This window comes from Myotis nattereri (genome assembly GCF_964212035.1).
Source record: "Myotis nattereri genome assembly, chromosome: 9".
NCBI lineage: Eukaryota > Metazoa > Chordata > Mammalia > Chiroptera > Vespertilionidae > Myotis > Myotis nattereri.
The window spans coordinates 38,119,832-38,130,771 of NC_138084.1; the positions used below are offsets into that span (position 1 = coordinate 38,119,832).

The following is a 10,940-nucleotide window of genomic DNA, read 5'->3' on the forward strand; positions in this document are numbered from 1 at the left end:
CTTGAAACTAATATAATGTATATATTAACTATATTTTAATTTAAAAAAAAACACACACAAGAAAAGGGTATGTTTATCTTCTTCATTTCTTCTTGAGTGACTATAGGGGTATGTTTTTCAGTCCTAGGTATTTTCTTAGCTGGTCCTACTGTATTTCTGTGCATAAGAGTGATTTGTTCATCACTCACTACACATGTATCCTTTAGATCTTGGCGCCCAAACCACAGCACCTTCATATCCTGATTGGATTAGCTGGAGAAACTCTTAAGTCTCTTCCCTGAGCCTCAGGACCAGCCTGCATTACGTAGAGTGTCACAGCCAGCCATGCCTCAGAAAAGAGCTTAGGGAGTTGTGTGTGATGATTCTTAGATCAGTGCTTGTTTTTCAGCCAATTTTGAGCTTGTTCAACTGCAAGAAAAACTCAAGGAGACAGAGGAAGCCATGGAAAAATTAATTAATAGAGTGGGACCTAATGGTGAAAGGTAGGTTTTCAGGATTCAGACTATTTCCCATTTAGAGAATCAATTCAAGATTTTTCTCTTCTTTGATTTCAAGGCCACTTACTTTCATTTTATATAGTTGTCAACTTATTTGGCATTTGCATGTTACTTCTCACGAAACATTTCCATTTTCATGCTGTTAAGCAATCTCCGTTTTCGAGAGCATATGTTCAGTGTAATGCACATTATTGAGAGTGAGTGTGAAGGTCAGGGTGAAGCTCTTCCACCCCTCACCTCCCCTTCAAGGGTGGCCATGTGGTCCCTGGCCAATCACCACACTTCATCTCCTTGGCTGCAGTGATGGATTCAGTGGTATATACAGGACCCAAGTTGGGCCAAGTGTACTTTCGTCTAAAACTGGATCTTGAACCCAGTGGAACCTGATCTGAAAGCTTTTCATATTAACTCACCCTGGCAGCAGTCCCTAAAGAGATTATCCATTTGCTCCTGCTCCCTAATCCCTAGAGCTGCTCTGCCTCCCACCTTCCTGAATCCTGGGTCTTCAGCAATTCTTCTCATATTGTGAGCTATCCCACATTCTCCCAATAAATTCTGCTGCCTCTCCAAAATCTGCTACCTCCTCCAAATACAAGGAGCCAATTTATTGGAAGATTGGTTGCTTGTAACCAAGGAATCCTGATACAGCCTGTGATTTCTTTTTTTCCTCCATGAAGTTCCTTAATTTGGCCCAACTAGGACCTGGGTTGGAAGGGTGAATTTAAGGTCAACTTAGATGTAGTGGCAAGACCTCCAAGGGGATAACGAATAATGAGACTGGCTTTGTGTGAAAAGTCAAGAGCAGGTGTAGAGTTTGGACATCATCTTCGTAGAGGTGGATGGGTCAGCTGATACTGGGTCAGCTTTCTGAGGCCGTTTGTAAGAGTAGAGAAATGAGGGCCCTAGGATTGAGTCTTCATGACAACCATGTTTCAGGAATTGGGAGGAGGAAAGTGAGCCATGATCAGAGGTAAGAAGAATGGTTAAAGAAATGGGAGGAATACATGTCTCAGTAGACAAGGGAGAGGGCATTTCAAGAGGATGGTCCACAGTACAGAGAAGTTAAGAAGAATGAAATGTGAGAAAGAGACTTTTGGACTTGAGAGTGAAGTGGTCATTGATGATGCAAATTTTGGTAAAATGACGGAATGGAAGCCAGATTTCAGGGAGGTGGAGAAAATGGACTGTGAGGAAACAGGGAGCAACCAAACACATGAGCACTTAACAGTGTTCACGGCACTTGCCTATACAGTCGTAGTTACCACTGCCTTCCAGGAGTAAACCAAGGTGAGACAACAAGGAATCTCTGAAAATCTTTGTTGTGGTAAATTCAGAAGGTGTAAGGTGGGCCATGATGAATTGCCTAATGCATGACATGGGCAATATTAATAGACCTGTTCAGAAATGAAAGAGATGCTTTAGTTTGGAATTCTCTGAGAAAGCTGCTCTTGTCTGTTTCTGCCTCTGCTAGCCATTCCTCTTTTATTTAAGGTTCTGGTTTTTCATTAGTTAAGAGACAGAATCCAGCCCTAGCCGGTTTGGCTCAGTGGACAGAGTGTTAGCCCTTGGACTGAAGGGTCCCAGGTTCAATTCCAGCCAAGGGCGCGTACCTTGGTTGCAGGCTCGATCCCTGGCTCTGATGAGGGCTCGTGTGGGAGGCAGTCAATCGATGTGTCTCTCTTACATCGATGTTTCTCTGTCTCTCCCCCTCCTTTCCACTCTCTCTAAAAATCAGTGGGAAAATATCCTCAGGTGAGGATTAACAAACAAAAAGAGAAACAATCCAGCTGTTTCACTCAGTAAGAATCAAAATACATTGAGTACAGTCCAGAGAAGTAGCATGTGCAGCCAAGAGCAAGAGCTTTGTGATGAGCACACAGGCTCTTGTAGGTGGGGGTGACCTGGATGCCCCAGAAGCCCCCTCCCCCCCAAAGTGGTCATTGTAAGAATTGGGGGTTATGTAGAGCAGATGAGCAGTTGTGGCGAGTCAAGCTCCTGTACTGATGCGATCTAAGAGGCCCAATACATTTAGCTGAGTGTAGAACAGACAAGCTTCTTCAGTGGAGGCTGTGAGGCCATTCGTGTGGAAGAACTGGAGCCCTGGTGTTGTTTTCCTCCCACCGAAGGCTGCAGAAATGCACCTTTATTTGCCTCAGTTACCACCTTCACATTGGAGGGAGGAAACACTGTTCTTTTTCCTTATTGGTCATTAAGGATAACGTTTGTTAGGCTGAGCATAACAAGGAATGCTGGCTCCCACTGGCTGATTAGAAACATAGAGGACACCTCCATGGGAGGCTGTTCAGAAGGTATTATTTTTCCTTCGTTAGTGCTATGCTGATTTTTAATGCTTTGGGGCTTTTAAGAAAAGAAGTAGCCTCGGTTAAGTCCTGCCGCTAGTTAAAGCTTGTAGTAAAGCAGACAGTTCTCAGCCTTCTCTGTAGGGCCTCGCCTGCCTATGAGTGTGATGCAGTGCTTCCTTCTCAAAAAATAAAATGCTCCTACTGTTTTCCTTGAGCCCATCTTATTCTTGCGGACATTTGTCCAGAGCCCCCAGTGAAGTTGGGACTCACACCCAGGTTTTTTAAACTGTGGAACTTGAGCACTGTGCTTTAAGAGTTGCACCGAGTGCTTTCAGAAGTCAGGAGACATTAGTTTTAAAGTGCTGACATTAACTAGCAATAGAAATGTATAATTTCCCTCTTGAGGGTCTCAGTTCCCCCAGTGTCTGTGGTCTAGATAATTGATTTGTCAGAATGATCCAGCTCTGGAATTTTGCGATGTATCTGCACAAGTATATGCAGCCTGGTGATTGTAGGGATGGCCTAGTGCAGTGATGGTGAACCTTTTGAGCTCAGCGTGTCAGCATTTTGAAAAACCCTAACTTAACTCTGGTGCCGTGTCACATATAGAAATTTTTGATCTTTGCAACCATAGTAAAACAAAGACTTATATTTTTGATATTTATTTTATATATTAAATGCCATTTAACAAAGAAAAATCAACCAAAAAAATGAGTTTGCGTGTCACCTCTGACACGCGTGTCATAGGTTCGCCATCACTGGCCTAGTAGCACATTTTCCCCTAGTCGAGGCTGCTGTCCCAGCAGCTTTTCTTTTGATGACCTTGCGTCAGACAACAGTAGCTTGCAGTAAATGGAGTGTTATTAAGTAGCAGTGAGGTGCACTGAAAAAATATTGAACCAAAAGCTGAGCTGTCTGGGGTCTGGTCCCAGCATTGACATAACTCATGTGGGACCTTGCGCAATACCGTGATCTATTCTGGGCCTTAGTTCCCGTATATAAAATCAAACCGTTGAATTGATATGTGTAGTCACCAGCTATGCTGCTCTAGAATCAGTTCCTAGAATTATCTGCTGCTGCTCCACTTCTAGAATCCAGACAGATCATAGTGATATTTATGTTCATTGCCAAGGAGTATTTACCACTAAGTGGCTGGATTGTCTGATATTTCTAAGCAGAGCACAGACTGTGACTTCTGACCAAGAAAAACAGCTCCTGTATCAGCTCCAAGAAATCACCAGGGTCATGAAGAAAGGAAGGTTCACTGACAGGCCCACTCCAGAGCAAGAGGCTGAGGAGGCCCCTTACATGGAGGACTGGGAAGGTAAAGTGTCTTCTCCTTTCTCTGTTAGCTGTCAGCCCAGAAAAGAGATGTTAATTATTTTTAATCAGCTTTATTACTGAAGTATAATGTATATATAATAAAATTCACCAATTTTAAGGGTATGGTTGGGTGAGTTTTGACAGATGTGTAGAGGTGTGTAATTACACCATAACCATGATATAGAACATTTCCATCACCCTTTGCAGCTAATTCCCTCCTCCTGCCGGTGGCTTAGTTTTCATATTTTTGTAAGTGTATCTTAACAAAATAGGGAAGTAGACATGGATTTATATTCAGAGATCTTAACTGCTATGTTACTTATAAGGGAAAGTTGGAAGGAATCTAAGGGTCTCCAGAAGAGGCAGGGTAAGTCAGATCAGTTCTGTAGCTGTGTGAGGGGATATTGTGCAGCCAGCTTTAAAATGACTGCTGACATGGAGAAATGCTCATGATATAATGTTGAATGAAAAAAATCAGGTATAACATTTTATATACAGGGTGATCCTTATTTTAAAAAAAACATATATATATATATATATATATATATATACACACACACATATATATAAAACATATATATATAAACATATATATATGTATACACACACACACACACATATATATTTTTAAAAAACCATATATATATATTTTTTAAAAACCATCCTATCTAATAATAGAGAAACATGGTAATTAACCATAACTTTGCTACCCTTCCCATTGGCTAATCAGCGAGATATGCAAATTAACTGCCAGCCAAGATGGCAGTCGGCAGCCAGGCAACTGAAGCGAACAGGAGGCTTACTTGCTCCAGTGACGGAGGAAGCCAAGGTTCCCTGCCCGCCGCTGCTGGGCTCTGAGCTCTGGATGCAACTATGTTGCAATTAGAGAACCTAAACAAACCCCAGATACCTGCTTTCAGCCAGCACGGCCTCAGAGCTTAGAGCGGCCAATGATGGTCACAGAGTTTCAATTATAGAATCTAAACAAACCCAGGTACCTGCTTTCAGCCGGCAATGGCCTCAGAGCTGGAGCTGGCTCTCAGCTCCAGTGACAGCCATAGAAGGTAAATAAATCCCAGAATAAAAAGAAAAAAGAAAAAAGGAGAGGCTGGGAGCTTCAGTCGCCCACCAGCCTGAAAACAGCCCTCAGCCCCTCACCCAGACTGGCCAGGCACCCCAGTGGGCACCACCACCCTGAAGGGGGTGTGACCAGCTGCAAACAGCCATCATCCCCTCATCTAGGCTGGCCACGCACCCAAGCGGGACCCCCACCCTGATCCGGGACACCCTTCAGGGCAAGCCAGCTGGCCCCCACCCATGCAGCAGGCCTCTATCCTATATAGTAAGTGGGTAATATGCAAACTGACCCTAACAGCAGAAGGACTGGGAATGATTGGTCACTATGACACACACTGACCACCAGGGGACAGATGCTCAATGCAGAAGCTGCCCTCTGGTGGTCAGGGCGCTCTCACATGGGAGGAGCTCTGCTCAGCCACAAGCCAGGCTGATGGCTGCCAGTGCAGCAGTGGTGGTGGGAGCCTCTCCTGCCTCCTCAGCAGCGCTAAGGATGTCCGACTGCAGTTTAGGCCTGCTCCCCGCTGGCAAGTGGGCATTCCCCAAGGACTGCCAGGCTGCCAGAGGGATGTCTGATTGCCATCTTAGGCCCAATCCCCCGGGGAGCGGGCCTAAGCCAGCAGGTGGTCATCCCCTGAGGGGTCCCAGACTGTGAGAGGGCACAGGCCGGGCTGAGGGACCCCCCGCCTCCCCCGAGTGCACAAATTTTTGTGCACCGGGCCTCTAGTGTGTGTGTGTGTGTGTATATATATATATATATTTTTTTAAACCATACACACACACACACACACACACACACACACACACACACACACATGCTTATATATGGTAAAAAGCCAGGAGCAATACAACAAATTATTATCAGTGGTGGGATTCTAGATAATTTGTTTTCTTTCCAAAACTTGTATTTTTTCAAATTTTCCACATTGAGTCCCTATGACTTTTATAATGAGAAAAACAAACAGTAAATGTAAAAAAAAAAAAATCTCCATACTCTACACGTACCAAAAAGAACCCCTGCTTTTCAGAATTTGTAGGCAGAAGTGGTTTGCGTTTGGTTGACTCTACTGATTACTGTAACGTACACATGGGTTTTGGATCCCCCAGCTTCGCCACACTGAGCAGCGAGCACGCTGCTGCTGCCAGCACAGGCGTGGGCTCCAGCACGGCCCATCTGCTGCTCAGGCTGACACAGATTGATTTCATTTCACTCTTTGATTTGGCAACACTTTCTCTTCCCTCATTATCTAGCTGGGCTTCAGTACCAGTGTTACTCATTTTGTTTACCAGTTTGTTGTATTCTTTTGTTCCATTTTGTGAAGATGAAGAAGCCACCAACGGGAATCCTGTCTTCTGAAAACGCAGTGCTGTCCTTCGGGATTTGGGCCTGCCTCGCTAAAGCATTTCTCTGTTCTGACACTTGCCAGCCATTTCAATAGTAAAAGGCTTCCTGGTGTATTTTTCAGAGTTTAGCATTCCTTCCTTCCGTTCTACCCTCCACCCCCGGGAAGATTTGGAAATGGGTCCAAATAGAAATTATAAACATTAGCCTTAAGCTGTGCTCTCTCCATCTGGTGTTGGGTCCTTTCTTTTTTCTACCGAAGGCTCCTGTTGTTTGTTTAATCTTCATGCTACTGCAGAAGCTGGAGGTGTGAGACTCACCCTCTGCCCCAAGCCCCCTGCACTTAAGGGATTTCCATCTGAAGGGGTTTGAATTTCAGAGAGCACTGGATAGTCAGCCAGGCGCTTAGAATTTACTGAAGTGAAACTTTAGAGCTGTTAGTCATCTGCGAGATTCCTTGAATGGATTTGTTAGAATGGGATGGTTGCTGCCTAAGAAGCCTCGTTGAGTCTGACACTTTATTTTGAAGAGACAGCCTTTGTAAGACTTTGTGCTGCTTTTCTCTCTAGGTTACCCTGAAGAGACTTATCCAATTTATGACCTTTCAGATTGCATCAAGCGTAGGCAAGAAACAATCCTGGTGGATTACCCGGACCCCAGGGAGCCCTCTGCGGAGGCACTAGCTGAGAGGATGGGAGTGCTGGAAGAGGCAGACCATTTGGGTTGGGAAGTGCCCGCTGACGGCAGAGCCCAGGAGGAGAATTCTGTTACTTCATGTGACCCAGAGCCAGAAACATGTTCCTGCTGTCTTCACGAAGAGGACCCCGCGGTCTTGGTGGAGAATGCTGGATTCATGGCAGACAGTTACAGTGAGCCCGAGGACAACACCCAGGAAGCGTGGCCCCAGGACTTCAGAGATGAGGGGCTGGGCATCAGTGCCGACAGAGCGTGTATTGGGGACACACTGAGGAAGCGGAGCCCCCAGGGTTTAGAGTGAAAGCAGCCAGTTTGGTGAAGTATCCACTACTCTGGTCTCAAGGTGACCTTGCTCTCCTCTCTAGATTTCACCCTTGGCCCTGTACTTCATTCTCTGTGTTTAAATATTATAGCCAATCAGGTCACTACCATGGATATCATGTATCCTCCCTGGTGCTCACACACCTGCCACCTGTACAGCATCATAGAGATGAGTAGGAACACAAGATGGCTTTGCTCTTTCTCTCCCTGCCTTTCCTCCATCAGAGAACTGATCCACTGAGTAACTGTTTGCTCTATCATAATTACAGATAGGACCACTCAGGCAGAGGTTCGACTCCATGCTGGGAGTAACAGGTGGTTTACCTGTGAAAAAACATCAGCTTACACATGAGGACTTAAGGTTGCAAGAGTGAAGATTTCAGAGTCTGAGATGCCTTATTCTCTGGGCCTTGAGCAGGTTAGTGGTCCCCTGGGTTCAAGAAAAGAACATTTAGTTTTGGGGATGATGGAGCCAAAGCAGGACTCTGCTGTCCGAGCTGAAGTCCCTTCCTCACAGCAAGGGCCAGAGGACTCACACTGACCTGAAAATGGGCCCAGCCTGGATCTCTAACTTCCTTTATCCCTGTGCTGCTTAATAGAACGGCTAAACCCACCTCTTGGTCTCCAGCAGCCAGAGGAAGCTTTAGGTGGAGACTTTAGTCCCAGCCCTGCAGAGCCACGGCTTGAGGCTGCAGGAAAGCCTGCCCAAGGGTAGTGGTCCTGCTGTGAGATGCTCACAAGGCCAGTGAGGGGAGTGAGCCATGCATTTATGGACAGCCCTTGCCTCGAAGCTCTTTCGGGATGTTGTGCCCTCTGCGAAGTTGGTTTCCCAACCACATGCATTGAGACAGAAATGAGGACTGAACTTGTTGACAAAGTGCCAGCCCAACAGGGAAGCTGCAGAGTGTGTCTGCTGCAGAGAACCAGTGCAGTGGTGCCCAGGGGAAGAGGCGTTCACTTGCCTGTGTTCAGACATCTGGGTCCTCTCAGAGAGCTGGGGGAGTAGGAAATAGGTTAGGCCTGGGAGGATCTTGACCAAACTACAGGCCTGATCTCAAAGCTGCCATCTGTGTTCTTGAGACAGGATGAATGAACCCATTTCCCGTGGTAGACCCAAGGGTTTAAAGAGGACGCATTCCCACGGACACTCCCAGTCATGAAATTTGGAAGACTTGAAAATTAAGAAATTATGTAAAGGCAGATATGGCACAAGATGCCAGGAACATATTTAATCACACAGCCTGCTGTCAGAAGGTATGGGGTCATATTAAGATTAAGTTCAGCTACTATTAGACACTTATTGTTAATGAACTGCAGTCATTGAAGATTGAGTTTATAGAAAGCATATTGCATCTGTCTTTGGGACATTTGATTCATTTGTAACAGATGCAGTTTAAAATGTACTGAAAACCATCTAGATGTAATGCTCAAGGTAAAAAATAATGTAGGTGCTCTACTGTTTCGATAAATTGTTTTCCATGTTATGTCCCTTCATTCATAGGGGTTGATTTATGACAGTGCTGGGTCCCTGTTTCAAATTTCTTTTTCTGCCTTAGGCTATGATTCCTGTGTTAGAGATGCATATGTTTCCTTCTAGTTTTCAACTCATTTACTCATCTGGCAGACACTGCTCAGAGGCAGGCAGTGGGAATGGAAGGCTCAATTCCTACATTTTAAAAACTCAGTTTAATGGGGGAAGCCTTATCCAATTTAATGAACTAACTATAATAATAAAAGGGTAATATGCTAATTAGACTGGCCATCCTTCCGGACGAAGCCGGGGTCCCAGGTGCCTGCCAGCGGCTGGAGGGAAGCAGGTGCTGGCAGCCGGGGGAAGGAAGGCCTACTCTTGCATGAATTTTCGTGCATCGGGCCTCCAGCACACTATAAAAGGGCTCAAGCTCGTGAATTCTGCAGGCAGAGCCTTGGCAGTCGTGAATCCATCCCCATCTGTTCTGACTGGAATCTTGTCGGCTCCTTAAGCCTTCTGTCTGGACTCCTGTCTCTAAAGCAAGCGTCTAGGTCTCCCAGGTGGTTCTGAGCATTAAATGGCATCATCAGTGCCTGTAAGACAGCCTCAGTCCTACATGACTACCACTCAGTAAACGGTAGCAGTGGTTTTATGCTGGAACTGAGATATGGAACCAAATCTATAGGAAAACAGATCATATTTGCCAAAGTACTTCCAAGAAACTTCACAGAGGGGGCATAGGAAGCACTTCTCCAGTGAACAAGGAAGAGAAGGCATCCTCGGAGAAAGTATGTGGATGTTCAGGTACATGGATGGGGCTGCTGTGGGAAGTGTTACATAACCAAGTCTTGACGTGAATGTTAATCTTGGGGGGAAACTGGCTATGGAAGCAGGTCCTGCCAGATGTGCTATGACCTCCTGATGCCTCGTGCTGCCCACCCCTTGCTTGGTTTATTAGCAGGAATATGTTTACAGTCCAGAGATTTTTTGTACTTTCAGTCATTTCAGATTAGGCGGCCGTAGCAGGAGGCACGTTCAGCCTCTGGAAAAGGTGGTGGGTACTCAAACAAGGTGTGGTCCAAACGGGGACACTGGGGAAAGGGACTCTAATAAAAACGACGCCAGGAAAGCAGGTCTCCACCAGGACTGTCCTGACCACTAAACAGTACAGACCTCGTGCCGTTTCCCAGAGGCAGAACTAAGGAGACGGGCCCCGGTTCATACAGGAAATGCTTGTGGCTACAGAAAAACTCGGAGGGTAATAAGCCACTCCTCCTTAGGACCACATTCTTAAATTCTGTCTCAGCCCAGACTACTCCAAATGAAAACCTAGTATTTCAGCTACTCAGCAGTATTGAGGAAAAAACATGAAGTAGCCATGATGTTCCCTTGACTATACAGATCTTTCTAAAAGGCACCTAAACTGTCCTCATTTTTTTTTTTTTTCACAAACAGGACAAACTTATTCTTTCCCTTAGATTATTCCTTCTCTGAGCATTTATGAATTTGGAGTAATACCCACCTTGCAAGGCTGTGTGTCTGTCCCAGGGGTCGCCTGTTGTAGGTGTTCAGGACAGCATCCTCACCGCCATCCCTCTGGGCTGTTACACCGGACGCCCTCCAGGGCTGTGGGTGACTTTAGTTTTGACCTCCCTCAGGAGCAGATCGTTACCTTCCTTGTCTGCTTCCAGCCTCCACTGCAGCCTCCCTCGTGCTTGGCTTCAGGCCTGCCACAGGCTGAGGGAAAGCTCCCAAGTATGTCCGCATCCTGTTTAAATAGGGGAGGCTCTAGGTAGGGCCAGGCCTTCACAGGTACTCCAGAACCAACAGCCTTCTTCGGCTGGCACAGCTGCCCTGTGGAGGATTGTTCTAACGCACGGACTTCTGTCCTTGCCATTCTTCCAGCCCTT

The 10,940-nt window shown here is 45.9% G+C and overlaps 1 protein-coding gene across 4 annotated transcripts in view; it reads left to right on the plus strand.

Moving 5' to 3' along the window:
- RIC3 (RIC3 acetylcholine receptor chaperone) overlaps positions 1 to 9,043 on the plus strand; it is a gene marked incomplete at its 5' end in the record, with an annotated part of 35,789 nt that extends 26,746 nt beyond the window's left edge. The window contains 3 exons of one of the 4 annotated variants that reach the window (XM_081098640.1): positions 389 to 482; positions 3,979 to 4,124; positions 7,151 to 9,043. In XM_081098640.1, the coding sequence (XP_080954766.1) occupies positions 389 to 482; positions 3,979 to 4,124; positions 7,151 to 7,539 (629 nt within the window). In that variant the 3' untranslated portion in view covers positions 7,540 to 9,043. Of the gene's footprint in view, positions 1 to 388; positions 483 to 3,975; positions 4,125 to 6,522; positions 6,644 to 7,111 lie in introns of those variants that run through there. The other 3 variants (XM_081098638.1, XM_081098639.1, XM_081098641.1) reach the window with 3 other exon arrangements.
- Positions 9,044 to 10,940: the final 1,897 nt, after the last annotated feature.